Source organism: Macrobrachium nipponense, chromosome 27 (genome assembly GCF_015104395.2).
Source record: "Macrobrachium nipponense isolate FS-2020 chromosome 27, ASM1510439v2, whole genome shotgun sequence".
Lineage (NCBI taxonomy): Eukaryota > Metazoa > Arthropoda > Malacostraca > Decapoda > Palaemonidae > Macrobrachium > Macrobrachium nipponense.
In genome coordinates this window covers 33,216,527-33,234,764 of record NC_087216.1, presented here as the reverse complement: position 1 = coordinate 33,234,764, position 18,238 = coordinate 33,216,527, and the positions used below count along the sequence as shown (strand labels likewise).

The 18,238-nt window shown below is 35.9% G+C and overlaps 1 protein-coding gene across 1 annotated transcript in view; it reads right to left on the bottom strand.

The window, feature by feature from the left end:
* LOC135200667 (uncharacterized) overlaps positions 1-18,238 on the bottom strand; it is a 199,829-nt gene that overhangs the window by 172,724 nt on the left and 8,867 nt on the right. The window contains exon 3 of the mRNA XM_064229275.1: positions 17,584-17,666. Coding sequence (XP_064085345.1) covers positions 17,584-17,666 — 83 coding nt within the window. The remainder of the gene's footprint in view (positions 1-17,583; positions 17,667-18,238) is intronic.

The window sequence follows — 18,238 nt, the reverse complement described above, 5'->3', positions numbered from 1 at the left end:
TACTCTATTTTTCTTTTTGAGTTACTCGTAACTAAACCCTGCGCATTCATCACTATCGATGATGTTTGCGTGTTTTCTCCTTCATTTAATACTGGTAGTAATAAGGATTTTCCATGTCTCTTTCCTGTTCTGGTATGTTGTTCTTTTTTTCATTTCCAGAAATTCTGACATTAAAAAATCCAACTTTTCCATAATATTTGATCTTCCTTCATCATAATTATTAATTTCGTGTCTGAATCTGCAATTTTCTCCGTTCTGCAATATCCTCTTGCATAATAAATACAGTTATTATCTCTTGAGTAGAATTTCGGAGCTGATGCTTTGAAATTTTTTGCTGACACCTCTGCATATCTCATTGGTGGTTTGCTTTTCTCTTTTACCTGATATTCGTTGATTTCTCTCTTTATTTGTTTCTTTCTTATTTTGGATTTTATTACTTGGTTGGTTATTTATTTGATTATGATTCATGGCTACAGGGTGCATATATTTGCATTTTTTGTCGAACTTACATCCTTTTCCTTCTTTTAGGTTTTTACATATTTTTGGATGCAGATCTCTGCAATCATCCCCATATCCATCTAAGTATGCACATTTACCATATATTTCATAGTTTGACATATCTTAGGATGTTTGTAGTAACATCTTTCTCCAAATCTGCAATTCCTCTTTTCAAAAGGTTGCAGATTTTGTCTTTCTTGTCTATTTTTTTCCTCTCTTTCCCGTCATTGTATAGATCTGGGTAGAGCCTCTTTGTGGGATTGCTTTTCTGTTGTCATATCGTAATTTATTTCTTCGTAGGTATGCTGCTTTATTGCCTCATATGTAGTATCAATGAGTATCTCTGCATCCATACTTTTATCTTGTTCTTTGTTTTCCTTATTTTTTTCTGTCATTTCATTTTTGTTTACTTCTCTTCCGTTTTCCTCTTCTTCTTTTTCTTCTTCTTCTTCCTCTTCCTCTTCTTCTTCATCCTCAACTATTTGTACATTCAATCTTGATTTAATAACATTGTCTATCCATGATAGACATGTTGAACAAAAATTCTTGTATCTTTTCTCAAATCTTGTATTACCTCAGCACACTGTGGATGGGTCGGAATGTTGCATGCAGCACATTTTCTGATTAGGTTTTGTGGATTGACTATGCTATACCAAACCTTACACAGTTTGCATGCTTTTGGCATTCTTTTTCCTAATGCATCAATTAGGATATTCACAAGATTCACCTTATTCATTTTCTTTGTCGGAATATGTTGGTTTATGTATATTTTCTTTATGAGTCTCTTGACCACTTGGATTTTATTTGGAACTTCTTCAATTATTTTCAAGATGTTTTCATTAGATTTGTTCCAGTTTGAAGGATTATATCCTTCTAATATATCTATGAATGCTTTTGTATCTTTTTGGTTAGGACTGTTGCTGATTTCATAGATGAGAAATGCCAGTTCCCTTCCTGCTACCTCATCGTATTGCGAATCTGCTAAACACGCCAAATTACACCACCTCTTCCCGCAGTTGGAACTTACTGCCATCTTGTTCTGATTTATAGTATTACACTTGATCAGGAGAAGGATTCATCCTGTGCGAGGAAGATGGGCGAGGGGATGCCCTTTCCTTCAACTCAGGAACATGCTTAGAGCGACTTGGACGCTCGAAAGAGTCCTCCCCTGATGAAGTCTTGTTCCTTTTCTGTGGCGGAAAAGCTTCAAAATCTTCAGGTGATGAATCTACGTAATGATCAGAAGGACGTGAAGCGTCCTCTTCTCTGAAACCTCTCTTAAGAGGGCGACAAGGGCGACGGCCGCCTGTGCGACACCTTGCGCCCCTGCCGCTCTCCCCCTGAGAGGTCTTCCGAGCGTCCCAACCTCGGCGAGGAGAGGAAGTCTCGGAAGAAGAGAAGCACTCTTTAAGTATCCGTGCCCATGCACGAACACCGGCAGCCTGAGATTCGTCCTCAGTTTCTGCCGAAGGGACGTCAGACCGATCATTAGATCCCGTAACCCTCCTTCGGCTTTCGGCTTGCCCTCTCCCTAAGGCCTGGGAGTCCGGCAGGGGCCTAGGCCTAGAGGCATTATGGGACCGATCTGACCCCCCCTCCACAACACTAGATGCACTAACACTTTTATTGCAATTCACATTTGATTGTAGAGCAATCACTTTAGATTCCAAGGCGCAAATCGACTCCATGATCGTAAATAATACGCTTCCTTCTGCAGACACTTCCTGATTGTTCAGAGGCAATACCAACAGGACTTAGGTTGAATTACTCTACAGTAGGATTTAATGGAGATACAATCTACCATGACTTCTATTCAGCAAGAAGCACTCCTAGAGGAAGACTTCCTGATTCTATCACGCTCAAGCTTTTTCTCACGTAAGAATCATATGCCTTCCATTCAATTTCAGTCAATTGCTCACACTCGATGCATCTATCATTCAACATACATACATGACTACGACATTTCGAGCACACTGAATGAGGGTCTACCGAAGCTTTCGGCAACCTCACCTTACATTCCTGTACCTTACACACCCTGAAGCTAGCAGAGCTAGATCCAGACATCGTAATCAAAGAAAAGTCAAAGCCAAATCCAAATCAAATCCACTATCACGTATGCCAAGCCAACAAGCCAAATCAAAACCAAAAGTCAATCAGAATACTCAAGTTAGCACAAGAAGTTTCAAAATCCTAGGCGGAGGTCTGTAAATAGTTGTTTACCAACCGCGACAGAGAAAAATCTGAATAGAAAATGGGAATGATTCCTGATATCCGCCTCCCAGCGGCGGGAATGGGTACTAACACCTGGCCGACACTGCGTGTGGCCGGGAGTTTTGAAATTCTGTCGGACGTCGGAGAATACAGCTATATATATCTGACAGGTAAGTTTCATGACAAAGTTCATGCTTTAATGTTTAAAATGTATATGCAAATGTATTATGTATAGTATATTTTTAATTCTGCGCAGAAATATGATACTAAGGCAGCTTTTGAAACTGCCCTTCATGTTATCAAATACGATGTTTTTTCATGTTCATTCTTGTAAGCAGCTGCCTGCCGCTCTTCCAAAAATATAGATTTAAAAAGAGAGTAAATATAGCGATCGATGTGTTGATTTTATAAATGTTCATGCTCTTATGTTTAAAATGTGTAAGAAAATATATTACGTATAGGGTATTTTTATTTTTGTACATAAATATGATACAAATTAAGGCAACTTCTGTAACTACCCTCCACATTGTCAGAGGATGTTTTTTCATGTTTGTTCTTGTCCGCCACTGTTCCGAAAAATGCATGGTGTTATTTTATTAATTATGCATCATTTCCATAAATCCTTTAAAAAGTTATACATTACTTCACTGTATCCAATAATATTGTATGTATTCTCATATTATTGTATTATAAAATACTACGCTAAATCTAAGCTAGTATTCTGCAGAGCGGCCAATGTTTTGGTTTCAAATCAGCTGATGGCAAACACGAGTTTGTTTCGCCATATTTAATGCAATTCTGAGCGAATTATCTTGATTCTAGTTGGCATAAACGAGTATCTAGATACTTGACTTATATAAGACAATGTTATTTTTCCTTATACGACGTGTTTTTAGGTGGAAATATGAATTGAATGTCTCGTTGTGATTGTGAACTTTTTTCGTTAACGGATTACTTTGGCGCATGTTTATTGCGTAAAAAAAAAATTATGTGATTCCGTTCGCAATTTTCCTTTATATCATCATGATACGAACTTTATGTTATTTATCTTATATCGGTGTGAAACCAACAGTAAAATATGTTCTTTCAAGCCCAGTAGTTTTGATTAAAACTATTTTATCGCAATTCTATCTACGGTTGTGTTTGATGGCATACATTTACTGGAGTTTTATCCTTGTTGCCAATGCAGGATAATAGTCATTAGCAGCTTGAACAGTTTTCTCAGCTTCAGTTATAACTAGGTTTAAATTTAACAGTATATTTCACGATTGATCTTTGATCTACTATATTGATCTTTGATCTATAGCGAATAAAGTTATCACATTAAGATACCTCAGTTCTATTCTACATAACGTCATTTATAACAACTACGGTAATAGTGTACTATAGTACGATGATTGAAATACAAGCCAAACGGTTATCGAATTCGGATGTACTTAAAAAAAAAAATGAGTCATTTGACATTCAGTTGTTCATGGCTGTAAACGTTTATGCAACGAGTATAACGTTAAAACCATACTTTCATCATTCTCTTTTGCTGTTTTTGAACTTATGTAACTAGAAGATGGGATAAAGTTAGGCTATTGTAATTTGGTCTCATAAAATCAGATTATCGTAAGACGAAATATCGTAACTTGAACACTACAGCTACCTGTACACTGTATAACACCTTATTATAATCTTTACATACTCTAGACACCCAAAGGATTAAAGCTAGGCTTTTTTCACTTTACAGTATTTATAACTACTATAATGAACTGTACAGTAAATTCTACAGATCAATACTGCATAAATATAATTTTACTTATTGCACCATCGCGGGACTAAGGCGCCGTTTGACTGGTCTAGGGCGCTGTTAACTGGTCTAGAATTTCGAAAGAAGGTGGCTATCTTGCCTACACTCAAGTGCCTCTTGTAATGTTTTGCCTCAACATCCATTTTGGACAATGTCCACTTTTTCAGAATGAAAGGAGCACAGCTGTACTTAGCACATCCTAATTAGCATTCTTCATACCCTCCACAAAATATTCCTGCAGTTTTATCTCTTGCTTTTGCATATTTCATTATTATATCCCACATCTCATCCAATAACCAAGGCTTACTTCTTGTTACCTCATATTATAACTCTTCTTTTTCTAATGTAGCTGTTTTTCAACAGAAAACTCTTAAGAGTATTCTTCTAAATATTAAATTTTTCAATATGAACCCATTACAATCTTTAATAAAAAAAAATCCATTCATGCACACTGCAGCACCAGGCTACTGTATTAAAGCAGGCTAATAAGTTTATACAGTGATACCTCGACATACGAAAGGCTCAACTTACAAAAAACTAGATACGAAAGCAAGTACAAAGATTTTTTTTGCTCTACATACGAAAGGTTGTTGCTGTAAAGTCCCAAGATTCACACGACCACCCAATAACAATTTTAAACTCGTGCGCCGCCAACTTAGTAGACTCGCCACCATCCTCCCGCTCTCCCATTGGTTCCTGATCCTAGTCACCGCCATAAGATCCTGCTCTCCTATTGGTCAGCATCTACGTAGCGGCGTGCTTTTTCGGCCACTCGGCAGCATCATCGGTATCGTAAGCACGCGGAATTCGTTCGTTCTATACGATTTCGTTTATTAACGTAAATTCGTTAGTGATTTCATTGTAGTACTACTTTATCGTGTTATGTGAGAACTTTACTACATACGTATACGTACTACATAACTTAATTATGTACAGTCGGCCACATATATTAGTAAACACATTTTAGCCACAAGGGCTGGATGTGATCTGGTAACACTGGAACTGTGCCTCCAGACGTACGATGAAACCCGCCCCTCCACCGTGGCCACCGCCCTCCACACGTCTTCCCCCAACATTTTTCCCTCCACCCTTCACACCCACCCTTTCAAGCACACGTTTATATCTTCTGCTCCCTCCCTCTAATTTCTCCTTTAAGGAAAATAATACAGCTGAATCTATTTTGTAAGTTTATTTTCTCATCATGGAGGCGAGAAAACCCGTCTGTTCAACTTTAGTTGTAATAATATCATCACTTGCTGTTACCGACAGAAGAATTAACTCGGTTTTCAAGACGCTCTCTTGTAATAATGGGATTTAGCTATCTACCAGTAAAAGCCTTGTCTATCAAATAACAGCATACCTACTACTCTTTAATTATAATATCAATAGCCGCATTCCCCATTCTTATTATTACAAAGACACTAGCTTCAGATCGTGTATGACGTTACGTAACTCAAATTAAGCATGAAGAAATAAAGAAAGCATAAGTTGAGGAGAGAAAGACCTCCATAGGTCTAGAAGACACTGAGGAGGAGAAACAAAGAGACAGTTATAAGAGAGAGGACAACAGCAAGAAGGAGGCAGAAGGAAAGGAGACACAGTGTAATAGAGCTGAGAGTGTGGCTGGTGTCAGAAGGGGCGCCATTACCCTCTTAAGTAGTATAATGGGGTATAAGGTCTTGACTTGTCATAGGGGTTATTATGGAGTCGATTCTTCCTTATGATTGGACGTTTGTTTGGTAACAACCGAAATTCATTGGATTAATAATCGTACTTTTGTGCATGATTTAACTGCTCGGCATACGTCTACAGTTATCGATGGCAAGCATGTGCGTTTTTGTTTGTTTGCGTTTGTTCTGCAGGTGTGAATTCCAACGTTAAGAATGTATCAGGTAATAATGAGATTATATCCTTATATATATATATATATATATATATATATATATATATATATATATATATATATATATATATATATATTTATATATATATATATATATATATATATATATATATATATATATATATATATATATATATATATATATAGATCTCTCTCTCTCTCTCTCGTCTCTCTCTCTCTCTCTCTCTCTCTCTCTCTCTCTCTCTCTCTCTCTATATATATATAATATATATATATATATATATATATATATATATATATATATATATATATATATATATATATATATATATCTATATATATATATATATATATATATATGTATATATATATATATATATATATATATATTATAATATATATAATATATATATATATATATATATATATATATATATATATATATATATATAATATATATATATATATATTATTTTGATGTCCAAACCTGATATTAGTAAAATTTTAACGTTTACGTAATTAAGGGACAAATATTACAGCACCCTATAATTAAGGATACACAATTGATTGAAAAATAACCATTTATTATAAAATGTGATATAATAAGATATGACCAAAAACAAACTATTGCTGAGTCTCAATGAAAGCACATTACACTTCAACCAACAACAATATCTTAGTTTTATTAAGATTTTCTGAACAAATTCATCTCGCTACCAAAAATGTTTCCTCCCTTCTGTTACAGTATCAGTATTTAGTCCATCACCATCGTTGGCGATGACATCTTGTCGTCTACTGGGACGGAGGCTACATGATTGTAGACGATGTTGAATTTTTCTGAATATCTCCCATTCGGACATGGTGTGCTGAAGGAGCCGCCTTGATGATCGCTCTTGGCCTGGGATCCAAGAGTTAAGGAAATAATATAACTCGATCCATTCTGCAGGTTTATTTCTCATCATGGAGGCGAGAAAACCCGTCTGTTCAACTTCTGTCGTATAATATTATTACTTGCCCTTACCGACAGAAGAAATAAAGGTTTTTGCGGAGCTCTCTTGTAATCATGGGATTTGGCTATCTACCGATAAAAGACGCTATCTAACAAAGTGAGCTTACAACAACCTTGAGACAATATGTGGGTTGTTTGCGTTGTGCAAAGATATTGAAGAGTTACCGTGAAGGGCTTTAGGCTTCTGGGAAACCATGAATATTCTGTATCCGTGTTACCATATAACATAGGACCTGCCAAGCGAGGGCCAATATTCTCTCTTCCTGCCCTCCACCACTTCATCATCTCCTCCAATAGCTCAATTAAATGCTTCGAATTCTCTAACCGAGTCGACAAGCGAGTTACCATCACAACCAAAGACCATAAAGGAACTAACTCACGGAAGAAAAAACACCTCTCGTCTGAAATGGAAACCTGCGCAAGAGAAAATCGTACTAAGAGGGAGAATTATTGGAATGAGAGAGACTGGATATCAGTGTCTGATATAGCACGAGAAACTGGATTAACAAGAAAAACCATATATAAGTGGTGCAGAAGATGGGAAGAGGAAGGTGATCTTCGCGACAGGCCAAGACCTGGGGCTCCAAGAAAAACTACTCCCGGAGATGACAGGAGAATTCTGAACGAAGTAACGGCAAATCCCTTCACAAAATGCATGTGAAATACGAGACAATCTTGAACTGCAAGTTTCCAGTGAAACGGTACGACGTCGTCTCCACAGTGCTGGAGTGCACCACAGAGTTCCTGCGTTAAAGAGAAATTACAGAGAGACATCGGATAAACCGCCTCCATTTTGCCCGGCAGTACGTCAACGAAGACTTGGGTTTCTGGCAAGAGTTGTTTTTTCTGATGAGAAAAACGTTTGCGTCGACCTCGCACGGACAGTTGCACTGTTTGGCGACGCAATAATACGAGATACTCAAGCGAGCACATCTACGAACAAGCCAGAAGCGGCCACGTTACCGTAACGTGTGGGATGGGTTAACTTATACACCCTGGGTGAGTTGGCAGAAATCACAGGGATTCAACGCCGACCAATACCTTGAAATACGTAAGAAGAGTGATGGTCCCAACTGTTCGAGCCATGGCATTTCCCTACCCAGAGCGCATTCTGTTCATGCAAGTATGTAGTTTCATCTCGCAAATTGCAGTAATAGGGAAAACTCTGATGTAGTGCTGGTTTCATTAACTTGTATTATTAACTTGTTCTATTTAAACAGAACTTGTTACAAAATGTAAAAATATATGAGTTGTTGCGAGTCAGAAGAGAACATTTGAGCTCCGTGAGAACGAATCAGTTGTATGGTTGTTGGTTCTTGAGGTATTCGCCATCTTCTAGCCTCAAACTTCAAGGGTGATTTTTTTCTTGTTTTAAGAAACTACTCACAACGTTTGTTGTTTCCTTTTGACTCGCAACAACTCAGCACTGAGTGTTGTAACTACAGAATATCTGATATTCATTTGGTATTTATTTAGTAGGCAATGGTAATGCTGCTGCTGCTATTATTATTATTATTATTATTATTATTATTATTATTATTATTATTATTGTTATTGTTATTGTTATTGTTATTGTTATTGTTATTGTTATTGTTATTATTATTGTTATTATTATTATTATTATTATTATTATTATTATTATTATTATTATTATTATATTATTATTATTATTATTATATTATATTATTATTATTATTATTTTATTATTATATTATTATTATTATTATTTATTATTATTATTATTATTATTATTATTATTGATTATTTTATTATTATTATTATTATTATTATTTTATTATTATTTATTATTATTTTATTATTATTTATTATTATTATTATTATTATTATTTTATTATTATTTTATTATTTTATTTTATTATTTTATTATTTTATTATTATTTTATTATTATTATATAAAGTAACAAGTCCACACTTATGTAAAATGTGTATTAACAATACATAAAAGACGGGAGCTTTCGTCTACTTGATCAGTAGATCTCATCAGCCGTACTGATTTTTCCTTTTCAAAAAATATACAAAAAAGTTACGAAGGACAGGCAGGACTCCTGGAACCGTCTCCAAGGGAGATAACAACCAAACAAACTATCTCAATCATGTTATTCCCTCGTTCAAATGTCTGGCCAAAAGACTAGCCGATCGTCGTGTTTGAATTACCTCTTCTGGAGACTGTTCCAGAGTCCTGCCTGTCTTCGTAACTACTTTGTATATTTTTTTGAAAAGGAAAATCAGTACAGCTGATGAGGTCTACTGATCAAGTAGACGAAAGCTCCCGTCTTTCATGTATTTTTTTAATATACATTTTACATAAGTGTGGACTTTTATTACTTCAAGATATTCCAGTCACGTTATGGTGATATATATATATATATATATATATATATATGATATATATATATTATATATATATATATATATATATATATATATGCAAGTATCATATGAGGTCATTTGTCGGAAAGGTGAGGTGGCCATAATCTTTAACGTAAGGTTCCGTCTCCCCAGTTCAAATCTCTCCTTCTTCCTGGTTTGTAAAGCTAAGCGAAATTCCACCTTCTTCCTCTCCACGATAGACATCAACTTCACGTGGCTTATGGCTTCGAGCTCTTTGGGAGGGTCGAAAGGTGAGAATCTCTCTCTCCGCTTTTCAAACCAGGAGAAAGGAGAGATCTAAACAGGGAGAAACAGGCAGAACCTTCTAATTAAAGATTATATCCAGCTCACCCTTCGCAATTTGACGCCTCTTGTAAAAAAATAATTAATATATACTATATATGTGACGTTTGTTTTGCAGGACAACTGTCCCATTCACACAGCCAGGATAGTTAGGCGATGGTTTGAGGAGCAACGAGACATTGACCTGCTGGACTGGCCAAGTAAGGGGTGTGATATGAATCCCTTGGAAATGCTGGGGGACCATCGTCAATCTTTTGGATCCCAGGCCAAGAACGATCATCAAGGCAGCTCCTCCAGCACACCATGTCGAATGGGAGATCTTCAGGAAACATCAGCAAATCATCTACAATCATGTAGCCTCCCGTCCCAGTAGACTACAAGATTTCATTGCCAACAATGGTGGATGGACTAAATACTGATAACATATTTTATAATAAACGGTTATTTTTCAATCTATTGTGTATCCTTAATAACATGGTGCTGTAATATTTGTCCCTTAATTACGTATACGTTAAAATGTTACTAATATCGGGTTTAGATGTAAAATGATATATATATATATATATATATATATATATATATATATATATATATATATATATATATATATATATATATATATATATATATATATATATATATATATTAAATTATATAAGGATATGATCTCATTATTACTTGATACATTCTTAACGTTGGCATTCACACCTGCAGAACGAACACAAACAAACAAAAACGCACTAGCTTGCCATCGATAACTGTAGACGTATGCCGAGCAGTTAAAATCATGCACAAAAATACGATTATTTGATCCAATGAATTTCGGTTGTGACCAAACAAACTTCCAACCATAAGGAAGAATCGACTCCCATAATAACCCCTATTACACTGTCTCCTTTCCGTCTGCCTCCTCCTTGCTGTTGTCCTCTCTCTTATAACTGTCTCTTTGTTTCTCCTCCTTCAGTGTCTTCTAGTCATATCCGCTTAATTTTGAGCACTGTCCCCAGATATCCGAGGTGTCTGGGAGCGCTCGACAGTGCGAAAAAATAATTATTTCGAAAATTCAGCAAAAATATAAATATTATGCCAGCAACGTTCATTTTGCTGTCCTTTTTTTCTAAATGTTAGTATTTTATGGTGGAATAGTCAGAATAAGAGTCCCAGCCCTCTAAATACGCAAAAATGTGAGTTATTTAACAAAACAACAAAAAAATCTTTACTTTTTTTTATATTTCCGTTCGTAACCCAAAAATTATGAAAGTCAGGGGAATGAATTATTTTTTATGAGAAAGCCAATAAATTTCTCTAAATATCGGCATATAAATCAATGGAAAACGAATAAGTCCAGCCGGTGAAAAAATCGATAGAAAAGAGGGTAAGAAACAGAGCGCTCTGCCGGCGCTTAGTGAGAAATTATCGCTAGAAAAACACTTTTTTGAAGAGCCCTATCTCGGTTATTTTTCATTGAAATTCCTTTGTAAACATACGAAAATGTAGAGGAAACGTTGAAGAATAAAGGGAAGGTAAAAAAAATTGCCTTGGATAAGGTAACTGTTTCATTTTGACGTTATAAGTTGATCGAAACGAAAAAAAATGTTACCGCTGTCAACATTTATCGCTAAAATAACAGTTTTTTGAAGAGCCCTATCTCGGTTATTTTTCATAGAAATTACTTTGTAAATATACGAATATGTAGAGGAAACGTTGTAGAATAAAGGGAGAGTTAAGAAAAATGTCTTTGGTAACAGCAACAGTTTAATTTTGACATTATAATTTGATCGAAACGAAAAAAAATTTTACCGTTGAAAACATTATCGTTCGTAGCTCAAAAGCTATACATAACAGGCGAATTTCTTCCTCCTACACGGTCCAAAGTATGATCTAGCCTATGGAAATCGCTACTTGTCCGAAAAAAAAAAAAAAATGCCCCTACCACACGTACGAAAAATTTCGGTAAATTTTACGTACCGCTACGTCAGTTGGATAGATAGGGGTGGGGATAAGAGTATTTTTACGTACTATTACGTCAGTTGGACATGAAAGGGCTAGGCCTATGAAGGTCTTTCTCTCCTCAACTTATGCTTTCTTTATTTCTTCATGCTTAATTTGAGTTACGTAAGGTCCTACACGATCTGAAGCTAGTTGTCTTTGTAATAATAAGAATTTGGAATGCGGCTGTTGATATTACAATTAAAGAGTAGTAGGTATGCTGTTATTTGATAGACAAGGCTTTTACTGGTAGATAGCTAAATCCCATTATTACAAGAGAGCGCCACGAAACCGAGTTGATTCTTTTGTCAGGTAAACAGCAACGTTGAAACAGACGGGTTTTCTCGCCTCCATGATCAGAAAATAAACCTACAGAATACATTCGGCTATATTATTTTCCTTAAAGGAGAAATTAGAGGGAGGGAGCAGAAGATATAAACGTGTGCTTGAAAGGGTGGGTGTGAAGGGTGGAGGGAAAAATGTTGGGGGAAGACGTGTGGAGGGCGGTGGCCACGGTGGAGGGGCGGGTTTCATCGTACGTCTGGAGGCACAGTTCCAGTGTTACCAGATCACATCCAGCCCTTGTGGCTAAAATGTGTTTACTAATATATGTGGCCGACTGTACAGTATATACGTAGTCATGGGTCCCAAGAAAGTTGAAGTAGGAAAGAAGAGGAAGCTTTCTTTGGAGACAAAAATGGAGATAATAAAAAAGTATGAAGCTGGCATGCGATCGAGTGTGATCGCCAAGGAATATGGCCGAAATCCGTCAACAATATGCACCATCCTTAAGCAGAAGGATGCCATCAAAGCAGCTACACCTTCCAAGGGCGTGACTATTTTGTCTAGCAAGAGGAGCCACGTGCATGACGAGATGGAACAGCTGCTTCTTGTCTGGATAAAAGACAAAGAAATCGCTGGCGATACGATAACTGAGACGGCAATCTGCCAGAAGGCCAGCGCTATTTTCAGCGATTTGATTGCCCAGGCCGAAGACGATGGAGGAGAAGGGACATTGACGCCTCCCCAGAGTTCAAGGCTTCTCATGGGTGGTTCGAAAAATTCCGTAAACGGACTGGCATCCATTCGGTGGTGCGGCATGGGGAGGCAGCCAGCTCGGACACGAAAGCGGCCAAAGCCTTTATTAAGACGTTCGACGAGATGACAATCAAGGAAGGTTACAGTTCTCAGCAAGTCTTCAACTGTGATGATTGACTGGCCCCTTTTTTTGGGAAAAAAATGCCTCGTCGGAACGTACATCACGCAGGAAGAGAAGAAGCTACCCGGGCATAACGCCTATGAAAGACATGGCTTCCACCTCGCAAACTTTGTTCCAACGACCAGTGGGAGGGGATGTTGCAAGGTGAAGCCCTTACTTGTCTATCATTCTGGAGACGCCTCAAGTCCTTCAATGGCCCCACCCAAAAAGTGCTAAAGGAGAAGCTTCAGGTGATGTGGAGGGCTAATGCAAAAGCCTGGGTAATGAGACTTTTGTTCACGGAGTGGGTAAAATCTGTGTTCGGCCCGACAGTGAAGAAATTCTTGGAAGAGAAGCACCTCCCTCTGAAATGTCTGCTGTTGCTGGACAATGCCCCTGCTCACCCTCCTGGCCTCGAGGAAGATATCCTAGCGAAGTATTCTTTCATCAAGGTTCTTTATCTTCCGCCTAACACCACCCTTCTCCTCCAGCCCATGGACCGACAAGTGACATCGAACTTCAAGAAGCTGTATCTGAAACATCTTTTTCAAGAGATGTTTCGACATCACCGATACCACAAACCATCACCTTGCAATGAATTTTGGAAGGAAGCATTTCGATGTTGTCATATGCATCCGACTCATCGATCAATCTTGGCAGGAAGTTTCGAGGCAAACCTTGATTCTTCTGGGAGGAAACTCTGGCCTGATGCCGTATCGCCCGAGACTTCAGGGATTCGACGTGGGCGAAGCTGTTGCTGCAGATTCAGGAACAGTTGACGATCCTGAAACTGTTTCGCAACCAGATCTTGACAGATCGTTGCACTCGGCAAGTCCATGTGGCTGGTCGTCGACGAGGACGACATCAATGACCTTCTCCAGGAGCACCAAGAGGAGCTTACGACGGATGACCTGAAGGAGTTGGAGGCCATACAACATAACGTCGTTCAAGAAGAGTTTTCTAGCAGCGGCGAGGAGGAGGAAATTAAGGATGCTCTAGCTGCTTTTCATAGGGTGCAATCATTTGTAGAAAAGAGACACCCCGAAAAGGCTTACAGAGGTAGTATCCTTGCGCAGTTCAATGACGTTTGCCTGAGTCGTTTCAGGAGCATTTTGAAAAGCAGGCAGAAGCAATCTTCCTTGGATAGTTATTTTTTAAAGAGGCCTTTAGTACTAGCAGGAGTAAGCAAAAAGGAAGATCCAATTGATACTACGACAAAACAAAGTTGAAAGTGGTGAAGGAAATTGAAATTCGGTAAAAAAAAAAAAAAAAAATATATATATATATATAAAAGTAAAATAAAATTTAAAAATCAAAAAGAGAAAAAAAAATTAATTTTAAGTTTTTTGTAAAGTTAAGTGTTAGTTTTGTTAATGTGTTTCGTAAAGTTTAGTTTATGTTTCCTGACATTTTTTAACCCTCTTACGCCGATTGGACGTATTAAACGTCGTGTCAAAATGTCTCCCGTATGCCGATTGGACGTATCATACGTCGGCTCAAAAAAGTTTTTTTAAAAATTCGCGGAAAAATACTTATAGGCTACCAGCTGAAAACTTTTGTATCACGTGCCTTGGGGATGCTGGGAGTTCAACGGATCAAGGCGTTGTTTTGTTTACAATCACTACGCAGGCGCGCAAGCGCGAATTTCTTTCTTATCGCACTAAAAAGTATCAGTGACACATCTCGGAAATTATTTCGTCACTTTGACATAATTTTTGCACCATTTTAAATTATCCTTTACATGAAGTATTATATATGAAAATTGTGTGCAATTTTCATGTAAAATACAACAAAAAAAATACTCATGATTGTAGCTTTTATCAGTTTGAAATAGGTTTTCATATATAACGATAAGTGCAAAAATTTCAACCTTTGGTCAACTTTGACTCTACAGAAATGGTCGAGAAACGCAATTGTAAGCTAAAATTCTTATATTATAATAATATTCAATCATTTGCCTTCATTTTGCAACAAATTGGACGTCTCTAGCACAATATTTCGATTTATGGTTAATTTATGAAAAAACTTTCCTCACGTTCGTGTGATAACTCTTCCGATAAATTTTTTCGTGCGATTGTCCTAATGTTTGCACCCTTTTAAATTTGCCGTTACATAAAGTTTTATATATGGAAATGTGCGCAATTTCATGCAAAATACAACAAAAAACAACCCATGGTTGTAGCTTTTTATCAGTTTTGAAATATTTTTCATATAAATAACGTTTAATTGCAAAAATTTCAACTTTCGGTCAACTTTGACTCTACAGAAATTGGTCGAAAAACGCAATTGTAAGCTAAAACTCTATATCTAGTAATATTCAATCATTTACCTTCATTTTGCAACAACTTGGAAGTCTCTAGCACAATATTTCGATTTATGGTGAATTTATGAAAAAAAAAAAAAAAATTTCCTTACGTTCATGCGGTAACTCTTCCGAAAAAATCAGAATTTTTTTGTGCGATTGTCGAAATGTTTGCACCATTTAAAATTAGCTGTTACATAAAGTTTTATATATGAAAATGTGCGCAATTTCATGTAGAATACAACTAAAAATGATTGAAGGTTGTAGCTTTTCTCTTTTTTCGAAATATTTGCATATAAATCACGATAAATAGAAAAAAAACAACGTTTGGTCAAATTTGACTCTACCGAAATAGTTGAAAAACGCAATTGTAAGCTAAAACTCTTACGGCCTAGTAATGTTCCGTCATTTTTCTTCATTTTGAAACAAATTTGAAGTCTCTAAAACAATATTGTGATTTATGGTGAATTTTTGAAAAATATATTTACCTTCACTCCGTCGCACGATTCGCGCCGCAAGTCTCCGAAATACTACATCGCATTATCCTAATATTTGCTCCTTTTCATATTAGCCATTTTTATAGAGTTTCATATATCAAAATGTGCGCAAATTCATGAAGAATACAATAAAAAATAATTGAAGGTTGTAGATTTTTCCATCTCCAAAATATGTGCATATAAAAAAATATATATAAAAATTTCGACATTCGGTCAAATTTAACTCGTCCGAAATGGTCGAAATCTGCAATTCTAATCTAAAAATCTTACAGTATCGTAATATTCAATCATTTGTCTTAATTTTGAAACAAATTGGAAGTCTCTAGAACAATATTTAGAATTACGGTGAATTTTTGAAAATAACATTTTTTTACGTCCGCGCGTTACGAATTCGTACATCATTTTGTGATAATATTTTTCCGGTGTTGTTTTTATTGTTTTACTATGTATTATATATCAAAAGGATTGCAATTTAGTGTAAAATACAACGAAAAAAAATTAACTCGTTAGCTTTGACCGTTTTTTACACAGCGTGATTTGAATACAATTATCTATGAATTTTTTTTTTTTCGCTACCATATATCGCATTATTTACATATGATAATGATATTATTTTTCATTTCTGATGATTGCATACTAAACTTCAGGCAATGAAAAAAAAACAAAAAAAAATGAGCCAAAAATGAACTCTTAATCTTCAAAACTAAGCGCGCTGTGATTTTTTGAAAAAATTATTTTTTTCGCTTCCGCGCTCAATCCAAACCGGCGCAGGCATACAGGAGAGGTTTTGATTTTTAGGGCTTCGGCGTAAGAGGGTTAATGTGTTTCGTAAGGTTAAGTGTATGTACTATAAGAAGTTTTCTGCCGTTTGTCCTCCTCCTCTATCGCCACTTTCGGAGATAGCCTCACTCAAAAGGTAAGATTCCACATTTTACTACATGCGTACGTATGTACGTACAGTATTTCTTGTATACCATGTACACTAATACACTTTATTTACAGGTACGTACATATTAGTACTAGTACATATTAAGTTAGGTATTGAATGGTACCTAAATTGTTGATTTATTTCATTTTTGTTTTATTGGTCAATTTAGCTTTATTTATTTAAATTTACTGGGGTCTTTTTGTAGGGCTTGTTACGGATTAGCCATTTTATATGTAAAATGTGGTTCAAGATACGAAAACCTCATGATACAAAAGCCGCCTCGGAACGGATTAATTTTGTATCTCGAGGTACCACTGTAATTAACAATAAATATCCGCATAATCATGTTTCTGCCCATATTCTATGAAATTCTAAATATACAACACTGAGAAACAAGAAAGTTAGCACTTTATTAATTTATTACATCTACAGATATAAAATACTACAAACTATGAAAATGAAGATATATTTTGATTTGTAAAAAATGACTGTTACAAACCAATATTTTTGGTATATAAAGGCTAAAGCCAATTTAAATTAAACTAAAGACTAAACTTTAAGAGTTGAAGAGTACAGAAGGCTTCCTTAATATTCTCACCTCATTAGGTAAAGTTGATAAGTTGCTAACATCCCGGCTTGTGTGGCATTCACTAGAACCAATACCAGGTGACCTGAAGGAGTCTAAAGAAAAAGAAGATCATTATAACAAAACAACAGATTTCTAATTGTACTACAGTTTATAAATTAACAGCTAGCATTTTACATTTTGACAAACATTCTGAAGGTGTTATCAGAAAACTACTGTATATAATTGTATAATATTCGACTCCGGTAATGTTCGACCCCATCTTTTACTGCATATATTAGGATTTTAGCATATACATACCATATGTAATGTTTGAGTTTTGATTCTGGCAATAAGCCTAAGATAAGTTAGTTTCAATATATTTGGAATTACAACATGATGGTTGCCTAGGCTATGTCAGCAGTTACTCGGTAGCCTAGTTTAAGATTCTGACATCTATAAACTGAGTCAAACTAAGAAGCTAAAAGATTAGAATAAGCCTATAAAATGTATAAAAAAAATCAGTCTACTAGAGTACTCATTTCAAATAATTAAAATCAACTATAATAAACAAAAGGAAAACAACTTCCGACCTTCTTTGTTTACAATCGTTTTGTTATAACTACCGAAAGCTTGCCAAGCAACCACTGTAACTAGTGGACAATATAATCATCATATATTTCTATTC